Source organism: Tribolium madens, unplaced genomic scaffold, assembly GCF_015345945.1.
Source record: "Tribolium madens isolate multiple individuals breed KSU strain unplaced genomic scaffold, Tmad_KSU_1.1 Scaffold_11;HRSCAF=98;Tcas5.2_LG3b, whole genome shotgun sequence".
Lineage (NCBI taxonomy): Eukaryota > Metazoa > Arthropoda > Insecta > Coleoptera > Tenebrionidae > Tribolium > Tribolium madens.
In genome coordinates, this window is record NW_025400975.1 from 415,340 (window position 1) to 432,515 (window position 17,176).

General features: G+C 29.3%; 5 protein-coding genes across 9 annotated transcripts in view; 2 read left to right on the forward strand and 3 right to left on the reverse strand.

Moving 5' to 3' along the window:
* LOC123006669 (mucin-22) overlaps positions 1 to 3,028 on the forward strand; it is a 38,571-nt gene extending 35,543 nt beyond the window's left edge. The window contains exon 21 of the mRNA XM_044401349.1: positions 2,094 to 3,028. Coding sequence (XP_044257284.1) covers positions 2,094 to 2,770 — 677 coding nt within the window. The 3' untranslated portion in view covers positions 2,771 to 3,028. The remainder of the gene's footprint in view (positions 1 to 2,093) is intronic.
* LOC123006681 (probable RNA 3'-terminal phosphate cyclase-like protein) lies at positions 1,863 to 6,261 on the reverse strand. The gene is made up of 3 exons (XM_044401363.1): positions 5,720 to 6,261; positions 5,480 to 5,665; positions 1,863 to 3,634 (listed from the first exon to the last, which is right to left on the reverse strand). Exons 1-3 carry the CDS (start codon positions 6,012 to 6,014, stop codon positions 2,976 to 2,978), a joined length of 1,140 nt encoding a protein of 379 aa, XP_044257298.1. The 5' UTR covers positions 6,015 to 6,261; the 3' UTR covers positions 1,863 to 2,975.
* On the forward strand, positions 5,246 to 11,185 carry LOC123006691 (delta(3,5)-Delta(2,4)-dienoyl-CoA isomerase, mitochondrial). Of its 4 annotated transcripts, none has more exons than XM_044401388.1 (8): positions 5,246 to 5,316; positions 7,535 to 7,609; positions 7,676 to 7,823; positions 7,880 to 7,968; positions 8,469 to 8,713; positions 8,788 to 8,951; positions 9,006 to 9,132; positions 11,053 to 11,185. In XM_044401388.1, the coding sequence occupies exons 2-8, from the start codon at positions 7,552 to 7,554 to the stop codon at positions 11,149 to 11,151; spliced, it is 930 nt and encodes a 309-aa protein (XP_044257323.1). In that variant the 5' UTR covers positions 5,246 to 5,316; positions 7,535 to 7,551; the 3' UTR covers positions 11,152 to 11,185. The 4 variants fall into 4 exon arrangements, with proteins under 4 accessions (XP_044257323.1, XP_044257330.1, XP_044257309.1 ...); XM_044401395.1 differs by lacking the exon at positions 5,246 to 5,316 and adding an exon at positions 6,350 to 6,417; XM_044401374.1 differs by lacking the exon at positions 5,246 to 5,316 and adding an exon at positions 7,225 to 7,350.
* Positions 10,830 to 12,020, reverse strand: LOC123006717 (dynein regulatory complex protein 8). Of its 2 annotated transcripts, none has more exons than XM_044401418.1 (4): positions 11,931 to 12,020; positions 11,648 to 11,885; positions 11,391 to 11,601; positions 10,830 to 11,010 (listed from the first exon to the last, which is right to left on the reverse strand). In XM_044401418.1, exons 1-4 carry the CDS (start codon positions 11,959 to 11,961, stop codon positions 11,002 to 11,004), a joined length of 489 nt encoding a protein of 162 aa, XP_044257353.1. In that variant the 5' UTR covers positions 11,962 to 12,020; the 3' UTR covers positions 10,830 to 11,001. The 2 variants fall into 2 exon arrangements, with proteins under 2 accessions (XP_044257353.1, XP_044257345.1); XM_044401410.1 differs by lacking the exon at positions 10,830 to 11,010 and adding an exon at positions 11,064 to 11,337.
* A 2,033-nt stretch (positions 12,021 to 14,053) lies between these two features.
* The window catches only part of LOC123004896, a 3,780-nt gene continuing 657 nt past the window's right edge, over positions 14,054 to 17,176 (reverse strand). Inside the window, exons 2-3 of the mRNA XM_044398415.1 lie at positions 14,821 to 14,970; positions 14,054 to 14,769 (exon numbers count right to left, since the gene is read on the reverse strand). Coding sequence (XP_044254350.1) covers positions 14,116 to 14,769; positions 14,821 to 14,955 — 789 coding nt within the window. The 5' untranslated portion in view covers positions 14,956 to 14,970 and the 3' untranslated portion in view covers positions 14,054 to 14,115. The remainder of the gene's footprint in view (positions 14,770 to 14,820; positions 14,971 to 17,176) is intronic.

Below are 17,176 nucleotides of genomic sequence, written 5' to 3' on the forward strand. Positions count from 1 at the left end.
ATAAAAATAATTACTTCAATCTCAATTTTAGGCTGAAATAAAGCAATTTGTGATATTTTTAATCGATTTGGCTCAATTTTAAGCCGGAAATCAACCTGAAGCAAAGTATTTCAACAAAATAATGGCTTGAATAAGAGTTTTCTTCTAAAATGAAGCAATTTTAGCTATTTTCAAACCAATTTTACTCGATTTTGATACAGAATTAATTCAAAATTAATGTATTTTATCTTCAATCCCAATTTTAGGCTAAAATAAAGCAATTTGTGATATTTTCAAACAAATTTTGTTCGATTTTAATACAGAATTAACTCAAAAATAATGTATTTTATAAAAATAATTGCTTCAATCTCAATTTTAGGCTGAAATAAATCAATTTGTAATATTTTCAATCGATTTGGCTCAGTTTTAAGCTGGAAATCAACCTGAAGCAAAGTATTTCAACAAAATAATGGTTTGAATAAAAGGTTTCTTTCAAAATAAAGCAATTTTCAATTCCATTTTGCTCGATTTTAATATAAAATTAACTGAAAAATAATGTATTTTATAAAAATAATTGCTTCAATCAATTTTAGGCTGAAATAAAGCAATTTGTGATATTTTAATCAATTTGGCTCAATTTTAATCCGGAAATCAACCTGAATCACATAATTGCTTGGGTAAAAGTTTTCTTCCAAAATAAAGCAATTTTAGCTATTTTCAAACCAATTTTGCTCGATTTTAATACAGAATTTATTGTAAATTAATGAATTTTATAAAAATAATTTCTTCAATCCTAATTTTAGGCTGAAATAAAGCAATTTGTGCTATATCCAATCGATTTGGCTTAATTTGAAGCCGGGAATCAACCTGAATCAAAGTATTTCAACCAAATACTGGCTTGAATAAAAGTTTTTTTTCAAAATAAAGCAATTTGAGCTATTTTGAATTCAATTTTTCTTGATTTTAATACAGAATTAAAATTTTAAAATTTATTTAATACCAATTTTAGGCTAAAATAAAGTAATTTGTGATATTTTCAATCGGTTTGGCTCAATTTTAAGCCGAAAAAAACACCAGCTTTCAAACTATTTTTAAAATATTTCCTTTTATACAGGGTGTCCCAAGTTTTAGGGGCGGCGCAGAAATTGATATTTCTAATTAAAAAACTTTGCTAGTGCAGTGGTAGAGGATTATATGGACTTCAATTTGATGCTTTAATATTGTTCAAAATTTTTAGCGTGTCATCGAGATCCTAAAAACCAAATTTGGAATTTTTTTTTTCTTAATTAAAAATATCTAAAAAGTGACATAATATCAACAAAAAACAAACATACAATTTTAAATCAAGTTGCGAATTTTGTATTTTTTGTCAATCAAAATATTTTCAGTTTTAATAAATGGGATTATTCCATAATTTTTCCACTCTCTGAATATCGTGCGTGAAATTAATATCGCCCTGTAAAATGTCAGTTACCACTGTGAATAATGTAAATAACTATTCCTAATTTCAGTTTAAAGTTAACGAGAGGTTGATTATGTCGTTGTTAATTGGTGGATTACATAAAAGTGCCGCTTTTACGAATTTCCTCATCACGTAACCATTCAAGTATTTAATTTGCATATTTGCTATTGTTTAGGTGTTACAGAAATAATTTGCATTAAATTGCTATCGATTGCTTATTTTTATTGTTTTCCAAAGTGATTGTTTTAGGAATGAAACTCGCATTTATTATTAAATTAATATTAGAAAATTACAATTTTTTTATTAAACTTTGAAAGTAATCATGATTTCACTTTCACTAATGCTGACACGCCTAAGTATAAACAGCACGTGTCGTATTGGAAAATAAAAAAATACATTACAATTTTAATAAATAACAATAAACGCACAAAAAGAGAATTTATTGCTTCAGGGCTACATTTGTCTTGTAAATAATGCATGTCACAAAAAAATAAGAACTTATGAATTAAAGCTGAAAAAATTGCGAGAATTCTGTTATTGATTTCTTGTTTCCCAAATAGAAGTTTGCGAGTTATTTTAAACCTTGTGGCTTTTTTTTCCAACAGTGTCAAAAGTTTACGTTTTGTCACAAAATAATAACTCTTGTTTTCAGAAGCTGTAACAAAAGCAACAAAAGTTTCGGATAGTAGATATAAATTCGTCTCACGAAGGCCATTTTTCCGTTCTACTACATCCAAAATCAGCAATGAGCCCGAAGACACTATTGATCAAGACAAAGAGTCAAGTAATCAGCAATCTCTAGAAGAAAATTTCGACGATAATGACACCACCGAACTCGGAGATATTGCAACTGCATTGCAAGAAATACAACAAGCCCCAATACCAACAAAAACCACAACAATTAAGACATCTACTCAAAGAACGAAAACAACGAGATCAAGATCCCGTTACTCCACCACCTCACCACTGCCCCTGACAACAAAGACATTCATTGTGCGAAAAATTAGACCTCAAGCATTTGAAAAAGTTAAACAATCCTTTAACACAGTCCGTCCCCTGAGCGAATACGACTATTACGACGACGAGCAAATGAGCATTCTTGGAAAAATTCCTGAACATAGCAAAGTTTTGTTACACAGTAATGGGGTTATAGAATGTTTGGATCAAGGAAATTTCCCTCATCCACTTTCATGTAAAAAATTCATTTCCTGTGCCAAAATGGAAAATGGTAATGTTTTGGGATGGGAATACACGTGTCCAAAGAACTTGAGTTTTGATCCAATTGGAGGAATTTGTAACTGGTCAGCAGGGCTAGGATGTAATGAGTGATTGATGGGCATATTTTTCAATTTTTATTTGACTGAAACTGTATCAAAAACTCTACAGGGTGTTCTGGCGAAACCCATAATCTAAAACTCGTTTACATTTGTTGTTTTTATGTTAAGAATCGATAAAATGCCATTTTAAAATATAATCATTTAAATTAGTAATTTATATGATTATTAAACGTTTAAATAAAATAGTCTAAGAAGTCTTAAATTGTCCGTTTACTGATATTTGTGTAACCTAACCCCACGCAAGTTAGCAAGACTTTTTGACTCCCGGTACCCTTTAAACTCTCATCAGATTCGTAATATTCTAATTTAAAAGTAATTCCGAAAAATTCTTTTAAATGTCTTAGAATCCCTATAGCATTTTCTGACAAAGGCCCAGTGACAAATTTCGAAACATCCTGTTGCCCCAATGCCATACACAAAATCACTACAGCTTGAGAAGTTGAATCTGTGACACCTCCTAAATAAATTTCATGTAGTAATCTTTGCGCAGCAGCCACACCAACATCTTCAGGAACTGAAGGATCTTCACCATTTGATACAACATTTGAAACTTGCTCTGATGAATAAATAACACCATTTGTGGTCTCTGCAGTCAAGTGGATTCCAAAACCGGGACTTTTACCAGATTGTTTTCCTCTACACTGATCTGTGTTGATATAAATGTCTGGTAAAAAATTAAGAAGAACACCTTTCGCTTTATCGACTATTCGGTTTGCAATAGCAGGGGAAATTCTTAATGCAAATGCTGTTCCTCTAATGCGTTTCACCATCCCACTGTCTAATAAATTGACTGGTCTGAGATGCTTACGTATGGGACATTTGAAAATTACTTCTCCTCCCCCCAAAGGAAGCAAGCCTATTTATAACAATAAAAAATAAATTATTATTACTCATATATAAGGAAATGAAATAAAAAATAATTTAAATGACACTTTTTGTGTGAATTGGCCTTTAAATTAAAGATGCATTTAGACTTCTACAACCTACTTGATGCACATTGATATAAAAAAGAGATTACAGTAGTACAGATTTGTTGTCAACAAGAAATTACCACCTAGGATTTGACGTTTTAGGAAAATTAGGTTTTTCATGTTGTCTGCAACTAGAATTTTCAGAAGTAATTTTGAATTCCTGAGGTTGGTTACCCGTTGTTGTGTATTCTGTCAACCTGCTGTCAATTGAGTTATCCATACAAGCTGACAGGTGACTTAACTTAAATTTTTGAAAATTCTAGAAAACTTTTCGAATCTTTGGTTATCGAATGCAAAAAAAATATTCACTTATCGCAAAGGGTTCAAGAGCTGTGTTGTTTTGAATAAACCCCTGCAAATAAAAATTTTGACCAAAAAATTGACATATGTCAAAAACTATGACCGATAAGTACTAACAACTAGGTACAGTTTACACAGTTTGGAGAGGAGAATTCAAAAATGCAATAAAAATAAGTGGTTACCATTTAAAATTTCAAAGTTGGCCCCAATTTCTCGTAGTTCCGAAAGTTCACCCATTTTGAAAATAATTTAGTTGAACTCAGACTGGTTGATTTGGTTGTGTACAAAATCTCAAATTCCTATCTGTTTTTAATGTAGGTCCTAAAAGAATCACCTTGTATAATTGCCGGTGTTATGTCCATGAAAATTTAAATGAATTTCAGTCTAATTCTATCTACCATGAATATAATACTAGAAATAAAGACTCACTCATATTTAGTTCCTCATCATCGCCTGAAAAGAACCCAACAAAATATCGATTTTTGGAGATCCAAATTGTATAATAAACTAAATGAAAAAATCAAGAACTTAAATATAATTTAGTTTAAGAAAAAAGTAAAGACAATGTTGATCAACAAAAGTTTCTATTCTGTGGATGAATATATGGACTGTGGCTTAAATTAAATATTGAAATTCATATTGTTACAGAGTGTTTTTCTTGTCTTGTTTTTGACCCTATTCTGTAATTTTGATTACGAATAAAGAGATTTATCTATCTAACATCGCAAAAACTATGCATCGCAGAGTATTTTAACCTGTTGTATCGTGTTCAGTGGGTAATTTTACGTCTAAAAAACCATATTTCAAGCGTTGTTAAACTCAAAAAATTCGTCAGTTTTTAGACTTGACCCAATAACGTTTTGTGCACTTTTTTGAGTCTTTAAAATCACTAGAAATGTAAAAAACGTTAAAAATTTTTTGATTTTTGCTACCATTGGAAAAAATAATAATTTTCTATTATATTCAAAAAGATCAGTGTTCTACGATAAATAGTTATCGCGAAAATTTTTGATAAACAAATCAAAGAAAAAAATGAAAAAAAGTATAAATTAAAATCAAGTTTTACACAATAAATATATATTTTTTTATCTATGTATGTTTTATTTATTTTACCTTTAATAAAAAGTGTTTTATCAGTATTTATTTTACGGAATTACGTCAATTCGCGTGATTGGTGTAAAGTTACGAGGCAACCTTCTAACTTTATAAATCTTTATCGTAACTAGTGCCAAATTGAGGTTAAGTCACCTGTCAACAACAACAAGAGGTAACCTAGACATTCAAAATAACTTCTGAAAATTCTAGTTACAAACAACATCAAAAACGTAATTTCTAAAAGTTGAAATTTAATTTCTTGTTGACAAATCTGTATAACAATAATCATCATTAACAATTCCGAGAAAAAAGTTATTTTTATTATTATTACTTACCCCTTTTGGAAATCTTTATGTCAAGTCCCTCATCATCCAAGAAAAACTTTTTCAAAGTACTTAACATAGACGTTCTTATTAAATCAGCAGAAGGATCAATGTTATTATTTGTTACCCCTTGCAACGTCGCATTTAAAGGTTGTTTACAAAATAAACCCAGCATAACCAAAGCTTCCAGGTAATATCCTATCCAAAATTAACAATATTACTTACACTTTAAGATGAGAAAAAAATTCTTACCAATTCCTCTCTGAGTTGAACACTCATGTTGTATTGTGCCCCCATAAAGTAGACCAGGTTGAAAATACACTGCAGTTCCTGTTTCGTTTAATTCAATAACAGAGCCATTTGTAATTTTGTCCAAAAGACGAATTAAATTCACTTCAAATTCTTTCAAACCTGGTTCATCCTCTAATACACGAATGTGTGTTATGCGGATTGGTTTACCACTTAAAATGGATAAAACTAATCTCTGACGAAAAAAATTACTGCCCTTATAACACAAAACATTTCCCTTGTCTGTTGCAGTGGTCATTTTTGAGAAAAATATTTGAACACTATTTTAGGTTATGTAACACGTGTTTTCATGTCAAATGTTATTTTGACACATTGTCCTCATAAAGGTAAATTCACACGGATGAAGTAAAGAAAATTCCTAATAAACGCTAAACATTCTTCTTATTAGTTTTAATAATTGCTGGCGTTACAATTCACGATAAATACTTTTATTTTATACCTGGAATAAAAGCATTTCGTTATATTTCTTAAAATCGTGATTGGCTATATTCCGTGTGAACAGGGCTTGCGTTACAAATACTATTAGTTGACGCAGTGTTGCCAAGTCTAGTGAAATTATTTTTCAGGTTTAGGTTAGAAATTTGATTATTTCGCCAAATTAACAAAAAATTATTGAAAGTCTGCCAAATTAGTTAAGAATAGTAAGTTTTTTCTTACAAATTTTACGAAACAGCAGTCCTAAAATGACAATATACTTTTTCTATTATTCGAATGCTTAGTAATTTTATTTTAGCGAGGAACAGAATTACTTTGCAAAATTTCGTTAAAAACAATCCAAGAATTCATGAAAACATAAAAAATGAAAATCCTATTTAAATAACAGGCAAAAATTACTAAATTAGGTTTAAATTGATGTTAATTTTTAGCTTGTTTTGAGTTTCGCTTGACTTACCCACCTTATCTGAAAAAAAGAATTCGTTTTGATCTTTTTCTTCAATTTAACTGGTTTTTATCCAAAAATAAACAGAGAAATGACAAAATTTGGCCGAAAATGCTGTGTTTTTGTACTAAAATACACAGTTTTTTTACGAAATTTCACGAAAACAAACAATAAAATTAATAAATTAAGTCGAAAATTATATTTCTCGATCGTTTCAGCACTTTTTCAGCTTTTCAAAATTACAAAAGAATTGAAATTGATGTTTTTTTGTTTGTTTCATTCAATTTGACTGGTTTTCCAACGAAATTAAGACAAAAATATGTCGTGAAAGCACAAAACTTGGTCGAAAAAGATGTCATTTTACCTTTTCAAAAGTTTGAGCAGATTTGTAAGCTAAAACTCAGTGTTTTTTTACGAGATGTTGCCATTCCGAATCAAAAAGTCACTAAATTTAAAAAAAAAAGAATACTATTCGAAAGATTTAAATCATAATAATCTTGTGGTAGATATAGTGAAATAGGTGTAAATTTGGCAACATTTTCAATTGAGATTTGGTAAATTTAATTTTTTTGAGGTGGCAACTTTAAGTAGACGTAATAGAATCAAAGGTTAGAATTAGAACAATTTTTGCATTTTTTACTAATAAAAGAATAATAAATAACATAATTATAATTACTGCAATACTTATTATAAGGTATGTGTTATTATTTTGCTTGTGTTATTGTTTAATGGAATTTAATCATTGTTTTGTTAAAGTTAAATTGTATTTAATTTTTTACATATCTTATTTGATAATCCTTATCAATAGTTGTTTCGTCTAATTATTTAACATTGTTTACCCAAAAAGAGCTTATGGTTCTTACGTTTTCATTTTTCAGACCAAAATCCTTTACTAATGTTGTCTTTAATCGCAAAAAAGGCCAACACTGCCGTATTGTCTCAATTCACTAAAGGTAAGGCGAATTTTAATAATTATCTATGAGATAAAACAAACACAAATGACATTGCAATTATTTCAGGAGGCAATAATTTCATGAACAACGTCGCAAAAATGTCTCAACAGGTTTCTTATGAAACCTTATCAGTAACAGTGCCTACAGAATTTGTTTACCATGTAGAACTTAATCGACCAAATCAATTAAATGCTATGAACAGAACTATGTGGTTGTAAGTACGACTTTTCCAACGAAACAGTAATTTCTTAAGTTTTTTTCTTCATAAAGAGAAATTGGAAAATGTTTTGAAAATTTGAACTTGGACGAAAACTGTAGAGCGATTGTTTTATCAGGAGCAGGAAAAATTTTCACTGCTGGTCAGTATACAGGGTGTTCCGGCTAAACTCCACATCATACAAGGTGTTAAAAAAGATTGTAAAATATTTAAGGTAATATTGTGGACCAAAATAAACAAAAAAAGTCTTAATAAATATAATATAATCCACTTCATTGAATTGGTACAACACTAGGTCATGATTGTGTAAACCGCGCTTTAAGTGTGAAAGAGGCTTTACATATTAAGAACTAAAGTTGGCACTAAAAAAGTGACGTTAAGATAGTTAAAATTTTATTATTTTTAAAGAATCCTCTTACTTTTTCTTTGAAATTTTTTGAATTTGAGCTTTCCTCTTCAAAAATCGATAATTTTGCTATTTTTAACTAGTATTTAAGAGAGGATAGTTTTGGTGGATCCATAATTGAAAGAATGATTATTACATACATATTCTAGGTAAATAACATTGTCAGAACTCCCAATACTTATAATGTGGTGTTTAGCCTGAAATACATGAAAAAAAAATCGATAAAAATGTTTCAGGTTTGGATTTCCAAGACATGTTAACGCTTGCACCACAATTAGCAGAACATGAAGATGTTGCTCGCAAATCTAAAATTTTGTATCAGTTCATTACCACCTATCAGAAATCAATTTCTTGGCTAGAATTATGTAAAAAACCAGTTTTAACTGCTGTCCATTCAGCTTGTGTAGGAGGTGGCCTTGATTTAATCACCGCAGCAGACATGAGGTACTGCACTAAAGATGCGTGGTTCCAAGTTAAAGAAGTATGTATACAAATAGGTTTATCCAAATGCCAACACCTTTGGTATAATTTGTTGTAATCTATGTGTTTTAAAAGGTCGATATTGGTATGGCTGCTGATGTGGGTACCCTTCAAAGATTGCCAAAAGTTATTGGTTCAGATAGTTTAGTAAGAGAATTGTGTTATACAGCACGAAAAATGCCCGCAACAGAAGCCTTACAATCAGGATTAGTTTCTAAAGTTTTTGAAGACAAAGCAAGGTTTGTAAAAAATGTCATAAAATTATTTGATTAATCAAAATTCTTTGTTCACAGTATGATTGAAGGTGTTATTGGAATAGCAAAAGAAATTTCCAAAAAGAGTCCAGTTGCTGTACAAGGCACAAAAGTCAGTCTAGTTTATTCAAGGGATCATACAGTTCAGGAAGGACTTGATCACATTGTAAGTTTTTTCAAATCCTATTTCTGAGTAGTCTGTGATCTTTACTGAAAACAATTGTTTTGCAATTGTACCCCTTGTACTCATATTCTTTTAATATCGTAATTAAAAACTTTAAAAAATCATATAATAAATATGTCGCGATCAAGTGGCCATTTAATTTATTTCAAAGTTGGCAGGACCTAGTTCACCACCTCTATGTTGGCGGCAGAAGTAACTAAATTGTGACAGGCGTAGTAGATTTTATATACAGTGTTGCCAGATCAGCAGATATGGTGATTTTCATGTTAGTCTGGTGATTTTGTGAAAAGATTTTGTAAAAATTCTAATATCTGATGATTTTTTGGAAATGAAAAAAACTGTTTTTCGAGAATTTCTACGTCTTCAACCAGAAATTTGATTATTTCGTCATTTTTTTTCAAAAAAGTCGAAAAACCATCAAATTGGTTAAAAATAGTTCGGTTTGTTTTTTTACAAGATTTTACAGTTGGAGACAAAATATTTTGGTCGTCACTTTTTTTTTCTGACACTTTAATGTAATTCAAGCTTTAATGAATGACAATTTCAAATTAATGACAGCTATTATATCTTCCTATCAAAAATATGTACAACTTGTCAACTATGATTGACAGTAGCTAAAAATAAGGTTAACAGTCCTAAAGCATGCTTTACAATTTAATGTCACTCAAGTGACATTGACGACCAAAGTATTTTGTCTCCAACTGTACCAAAAAACACAGAATTAGGACAAAAATTATATAATTTTTTCCTTTTTCGAAAGTTCAAGCAGATTCTTAAGCTGAAAACTATTTTTTCACGTGAGTTTGGCATAACGTGTCAAAAATCACTAAATTGTGATAAAAAAGATTGATATTTTTACCCAACTCTTAGGCTTGAACTTGATTTTTTCGTCAAATTTTCGCAAAGAAAACACCAAATTGGTTAAAAATAGTTCTATTTGTTTTTTACAAGATTTACAGACGCAACTTATTTTCGTTTTTTCCAAACGCTTTTTCAGCTAGAAACACAATTATTTTGCAAAATTTTGTCAAAAACAAGCCACAATTCAATAAAATAGCCCAAAAGCGGCGGTTTTTTGTTTTTTCCGACAAAAGATGTTTTTGAGAGGTAAAACACAAAAAAAGTTCTAAATATTGCATTGAAACAGGCTAAAAAAATACAAAATTAAATTGAAATTGACTTTGTTTCACTCAATGGAACTGGTTTTTGAGCAAAATTAAGACAAAAATAAGCTGAGAAACAGCAAAATTTGGCCAAAAATCTCAGATTTTTTTGCTAGATTTTGCTAAAATAAACTAAAAAATCAGGAAATTAAGTCTAAAATTATATTATTTTTGCATTTTTTTGAGCGTTTTAGCACGGTTTTCAACTAGAAACGTAATAACTTCTCAAAATTTTGTTGAAAACAAGCCGAAAAATCACAGAATTAGGCCGAAAAGCATGTCATTTTTGTTTTTTTTTTTTTTTCAAGTTTAAGCAGACTTTTAAGCTAAAAACTGAGTTTTTCCGCGAGATTTTGCCATACAAATCGTAATCTGGTGAAAATTTTCAAATTGTTCAACTTCGATTTGTGAATTTTATGTTTTTGATCTGGCAACACTGTTTATCTATTAAGTATTCTAAAGATACTTTTTTAGTATTGTCATTTTATTTAGATATGTCCCTAAAAAACAAAAGTCAAGGGTGACAAGGCTAAAAATAACCAGATAGAGTTGTGGTAATGTTTGGTCAAAATTTTTGCTAAAAGCACTGAACAAAAGAAAGACTAACACTACTAACTAACAATAAGTGGTTTTGTTATCTTAAATTAATATTTTAATTATATACGTGGAACCTCTCTCGTGCATGTTTTTAATCCAGCTGCAAACAGAAAATAAAGTTAATAACGTTTTTTTATTATAGGCTTTGTGGAATCAGCTAATGCTACAGAGTGAAGACTTTGCAACAGCAACAGTTGCTCAAGCTACTAAGCAGAAAGATATAGTTTTTTCGAAATTGTGAATTTAAAAAAAAAAGAATAAAACAGGTGGGAGTATCGAGTGTGTTATTTTTTTAAAATTCAGGAACAGACAAATCGTGTAGGAATTCGGACAGCCTTCGGGCTGGAGGGGGAGGAGGAGGTGGTGGATTTTCTTCAAGAACGCGATCACCTAATTTATATATATCTTTTTCTCCTTCAAGTTCGTGCTAATTTAAAACGTTTAGTGCTTTTACTTTTAAATAAAAACAATAAAAATTACCATTAACTGATTGATGTAATATTCGTACGGCACAGTTTGAGTGTGTGGATCAATAGCAATTTCAAGCATTTCATCAAGTTCGTCTTGTGTAAACGGCTCACCATCTTGCGTCATAAGTGTCGAAATACGTTCTTTTGTTAGAAAACCTTTACCTTCATTGTCCAATACTTGAAAAGCTTCTAAAAGTTGGGCAGGACTTGCAGGTTGATATCTACGAATGAAAATTTTAATTTTAGACAGTTGGTAATGGAAGGTACTTGTGTTCGGTGATAATTTGCGAAATGTGTGGTAAAAAATTAGCCAGATGTACACTTCCAGGAGATTCGGGATTTTCAACAACCATTAGAATTTCCTGAATTTCAGCTTCAGTTGGACAACAACCCAAAGCACGCACAATGGTTGCCACTTCGCGCACATCTACTGTTTTGTTACCTGCATGGTCGAAAACTTCAAAGGCGTCGGCAATTCTACGCTCTAGATCGTTATTAATGGGCACTGAAACGATTTTTCTTATTTAAAAAAAATACGTTTTTGACAAACCATGAATTTCTTCCTCTTCGTCATCCAACATTTTTATGAAACGTCAAATTTTAAACAGTTGTCAGTATCCTAGCTACAGTGCTGGTTGCTAGGATCATTGACACAGATTTAAAAATCTTGATCTGTTTTTTTTTCGTTACATCATATTTCTAATTTTCTTTTGTTTTGTTTGATTGTGTACTGGCCCACATTAAAGTCTAATTGAATAAAGAAATAAAGTCGCAGTGGCCATTTAATTTATTGCAAAGTTGGTAGCCCCTATTCCGCCATCTCTAGTGTGTAGCTTGTGTTTATGTTGGCAGCAGAAGAAACTAAATTGTGTCAACAATGCCAGGTCTCTGGTGATTTTTATACTAAAGTCGCGGACATTTAATTTATTGCACAGTTGGCAGCCCTAGCCCGCCACCTCTAGGTGTCTGGATAGTGTCCAGTTGGTAGCAAAAGTAACTAAATTGTGTCCACAATTGTGACAGGAGCTGTAGATTTTATATGTGAAGTATTCTAACCCGAGATTTTCAGAATTGTCATTTTTGATAGATATGTCCCTAAAAAAACAATTGGATGTTTAAAGTCAGATTTACACAACTCAATTTTTACAAATTTACACAGGGAACTTTTTGTAAAAATTCTAATTTCTGATTAATTTGTATTTTGGAATAACTTTTTTAAACCAGTATTTACCTAAATATTTAAAAAAATAACTTTTTTAATTTGATTTTTTAATTATTGATAGTAAATTTAGTTAAAAATGATTATACAATTTTTTTTGTATTTTGCACGTTTTTTAGGTAAGCAGAAACTCAATGCTAAATTTTCTCAAAAACATGTTGAAAAATCGAGAGATAGTTTTATTTTTCTAAATGATATTTCACTCAACAAGGTAAAGAAAACGTTGAAATGAAAAAAAGTACCTTATTTTCAACTTTTTATGTATTAAGGAAACATCGGCTAGAACAAGACTAAGTATTGTACGAATTTAATTTTTTTCAGAATAAATGATTAACTTATGTTTTGTTTCAGAAACTTCAGTGACCAGTGAGTGCGTGTTGTGTTTTCGAATGCCTAATAGACATTTTTTTAATTTTAGTTTTTTGTTTATTGCACAGTGAAGTGTGCGAATTTGTGTTTTTAAGTGCAACAGTAAGTATTTATTAAATTGGTGAAAACTTCTTGTAAAAATTCTAATTGCTGATTAATTTGTATTTTGAAATAACTTTTTTAAGCCAGTATTTGCGCAAATAACTTTTTTAATTTGATTTTTTAATTAAATTCAGTTAAAAATAATGACACTATTTTTTTTGAGCGTTTTGCACGTTTTTTAGGCAAACAGAAACTCAAATGCTAAATTTTCTCAAAAACAAGTTGAAAAATTGTTTTTCTAAATGATATTTTACTTAACAAGGTAAAAAAACGTTACAGTGGTTCAAAAAGTACATTATTTTGTCCATTTCTTAGCGTTTTAGTATGTTTTTAGCCAGAAACAGAACTATTTTGCAAAATTTCGTTAAAAATAAACCAAAAATTTATCAAATTAGGCCAAAACTAGTGTTATTTTTGCATTTTTAGAGTTTTTCAGTACGTTTTTAAAATACATTCATATTTTTGCTAAAACTGACTGAATAATTACCAAATTAGATTAAAATTGATAATATTTTCGATTTGATCCGTTTTTGAACCAGAAACTCATTTATTTTGCAGGATAGTGTCAAAACATGCTTAAACACAACAAAAATAAATCTAAATTCATGTCATTTCGTATGTTTCATTCGATCTAGCACTTTTTGAATGAAATTTTATCAAAAAATAGGACGAAAAACACAATTTTTTTTCGAAAATGGTGTTAATTGCAAGATTTTGCTGAAACAAACCAAAAAAACATCAAAATTTAGTCATTATTTTTGCATTTATTAAGTGTTTTAGCATATTTTTCAAGTAAAAACGTAAATATCGAGTGACTAAATGATTTAGTGTCAAAAAAATTTAATTTGGCAACCTTGACTTTTAAATTCAAACATCACACAACAACACATTTAGAAGGACTACTAATAATTGCCAATAGATTTTTTGTCACTCGGTATTTCGCAAAATTTAATTAAAAACTAGTCAAAAAATTATAGAATTAATAGGGTACAAAAGTTCTGTTTTATTTATCAGATAAAGTATAAAAACTGGTTAGTAACAATATTTAAAATCTGCAAAATTGTGGTTTGAATGAGGCTGATTTAAGATACGTTTTGGATACGTTTTTTAACAAACATTCACAAAATATGTCGAGCTCTTTTAAATATTGTTCTTCCTTGAGATGAATGGAGTGAGAAATTCCATCAGTTTTTCGTCTCGAAACTGTAGTTTGATTAAAAACTTCTTCGTCTTGGGTGTCCTTAAGGAGACAGAAAAAATCAATGTCATCTCCCAGGTATTTACTTGTTGGCTCAAGAAGAAACGTCACTGTCTGGTTTTCATCATCGATTTCAAAATATAGAAAGAAAAGTTCATGTCCACACTTTATTAAATTCATACAAAAACAGTGTCGATCCAAGGGGAACCGGAAATAGATTCGATCAAAAAAGTTTAAAGGGTGTTTGGTTTTGAAATGATTGATTTGTTGACTTCCTGTTCCTTCGTAGTTGCAATAGAGACACATCATTTTTCTCGATGGACATGTAGTTTCGTGGATGCTGATTTCGTCAAAAGTTAGTAATCTTTTACAGCCCTCGTAGCGATTCACACAGGGGAAAAGGTGATTTACGTAACCAAATATTGCGTAGGGGAAGTTGATTTGTTCGATTAGATCCTCGACAGAATCGCACTCAAAGAGACACTGCGAGTGTTTGGTAACCTTAAAAAAATATGTAAATATTTAAAGAAAAAAATTAAAAAAATAAAAAACCTTCGATTGACATCTTCCACAAATATTTCCACCTTCAGGATGGATGCTGATCGGAATAACTGTTAGATATTTGTCACAAAGTCGGCAAGTGTGCGCTTCCAACACTTGATCAGGAATGACAGGGGTTTCTGACATTTTTTTTATAAAGCACTGCAATGAAATGAAAAAATATGATAGATTTTTCTTCACCAAGTCAAAATTTGGGTAAAAAAGTTGGTAGTTATTTCTGTTTGCTTTTTGTTTTTGTACCCTAGAAATTTTGTTAAAAATTACGGTTGAACTGATTTTTATTATTAGTATTATTTCTCAAATTCTTTTTAAAAATTTGTAGAAGACGAGTGCAAATTTACTTTGAACTTTTTATGTATTAAGGAAACATCAGCACGAATTTAATTTTGTTCCAGAATAAATGATTAATTTTTGTTTTGTTTCAGAAACTTCAGTGACCAGTGAGTGTGTATTTTCGAATGCCTAATAGACATTTTTTTAAATTTAATTTTTTTGTTTATTGCAAAGTGAAGTGTGCGCATTTGTGATTTTTAAGTGCAACAGTAGGTAAGTATTTATCAAATTATCAATAGAAATTGATTGTGTTTTTCCTTGATTAAAATTAAGTGGGTATCATGAATGAATTTAATGTTAATTTTTAGTTAGTTTAGTTAGTTTTTTAATGCAAAATTTAATGTTAGTTTTTTTTCTTCTCCTCTCTTTTTCATATATTATTATTCTTAATTGTTAGATGCAGCACGCTTATTAAGTTTATGTAAAGTTTATATTACTTTATTTTCTGTAATTTGATGATTCACCTGTTGAAAAAAAAATAAAATAAAATTGCTAGTCTTTCCAACGTTAACACTATTTGACATTTCCCTTAAAAACAGACTTTAAATTTTCAATATAAATAAATAGTATATTATTACAGAGTAATTTTATGCAAAAATATCACTTTTCTCATTATGTCCGATTTTTGTAAATTTGAGATTTATTAGAGAAAAACACGTATTTTGCGGAAGGGCCGTTAACTTGAATAAAATGTGTACATCTAATTTCCATTTCAAAAAAAAGTCCACCGAAATTGCAATAATACCTACATCATAATTCCATTATTTTCATAATTTTTTTTTCACACTCCTATAATTAAAAATTAATTTCGGTAATTCATTTTTTATGTTCATTTCCCAAATCTTATTTTTAACGCTTCTTCCAAATTAAATAAAATTTCACACTTAAATCAATTATTACTACGAAATAACTTATATTTTTTACAAAAAAGCAACTATATCTTGAAAAAAAAAAATAAAAAATCATATACCCTTATATGTAGGTGAAACGACTCTTGTTGTAAGTTATTAGGAAACATTTTTTAGAATCAATATCTAGGTCTAATTTATACCAAATTTCAAAATCATCCAACTATGATTTTTCAATATTTTTTTCTGAGATAATCTAAATGTATTTTTTATTCGTAATAAAAGAACTGTTAAAATAAAATTCTTTATTTAGCAGTCAATGTTAAAGAGTGTTTTTATCAAGTAATTTCAGTAGATAAACTAGTCTTTTATCATCTAGTGAAATAATAGTTATTTACATATTATACAAGACGATAAAATTGAATTTTATCTTTGAGAGCAATTTAATATTCTCGAAAAAAAAATGAAAATTTTATCGTCATGTACAATATAAAATTTTATTCAATCCTCATTAATTTTGTAGTCAATTTGGTCGATATTTATAAATGTCAAAGTAAAATTCAACAATGAAATCTAATGTCAAAGATCGTTAGCAAATAACAACCGCAGATAAACAACAATGGATGTATTTTTTATCATCTAGACGATAAAATTTCATTTTAACATGAAGAAAAGAGTAGATAAAATTCAATTTTAACATAGAGGATTGAATAAAGGAATTTTTATCTCATTTCATCACTCGTAAATTTTACCGTTTCACTCGTAGATAAACAATTTCTTTATCGTCTTGTATAATAAATAACTATTGATTTATGAATTAATAAACACAAAAAAATGAGGAAAAAAGAAATGTTTAAATAAATAATTAATTTCTATCATTGCTTTTTACTTTAATACGATTGACGAGGCTTTATGCAATATTTAGTAATCAGTTTAAAAAGTCAACTAATTTTAAAACGTCCCTCCTGAAACTCACGCACAAAAGAGTTTTGACATGAATTTTTTGAAACTTTTAAAAATCTGCCTAATTATTTATTTTCTCATTTAAATAATAAACAGGGTGTAATCAGTTTTAATATAAATTTAAGTAATCTGAAAAATGTGATCGTATTTTGAAACCAAAATTTTGTTTTGTTTTTGAGTTATGAGATTTTTTTGTCAAAATT

Coding starts and splice junctions, on each gene's coding strand:
- LOC123006681 (XM_044401363.1), bottom strand. CDS start 6,014: ATGACCACTGCAACAGACAAGGGAAATGTTTTGTGTTATAAGGGCAGT. Junction 5,666..5,719: donor TTCAACTCAGAGAGGAATTG/GTAAGAATTTTT, acceptor AATTTTGGATAG/GATATTACCTGGAAGCTTTG. Junction 3,635..5,479: donor CATAAAGATTTCCAAAAGGG/GTAAGTAATAAT, acceptor TGTTATAAATAG/GCTTGCTTCCTTTGGGGGGA.
- LOC123006691 (XM_044401388.1), top strand. CDS start 7,552: ATGTTGTCTTTAATCGCAAAAAAGGCCAACACTGCCGTATTGTCTCAA. Junction 7,824..7,879: donor ATGAACAGAACTATGTGGTT/GTAAGTACGACT, acceptor TTCTTCATAAAG/AGAAATTGGAAAATGTTTTG. Junction 8,714..8,787: donor CGTGGTTCCAAGTTAAAGAA/GTATGTATACAA, acceptor GTGTTTTAAAAG/GTCGATATTGGTATGGCTGC.
- LOC123006717 (XM_044401410.1), bottom strand. CDS start 11,961: ATGTTGGATGACGAAGAGGAAGAAATTCATG. Junction 11,602..11,647: donor CAAATTATCACCGAACACAA/GTACCTTCCATT, acceptor TTTCATTCGTAG/ATATCAACCTGCAAGTCCTG. Junction 11,338..11,390: donor ATTACATCAATCAGTTAATG/GTAATTTTTATT, acceptor GTTTTAAATTAG/CACGAACTTGAAGGAGAAAA.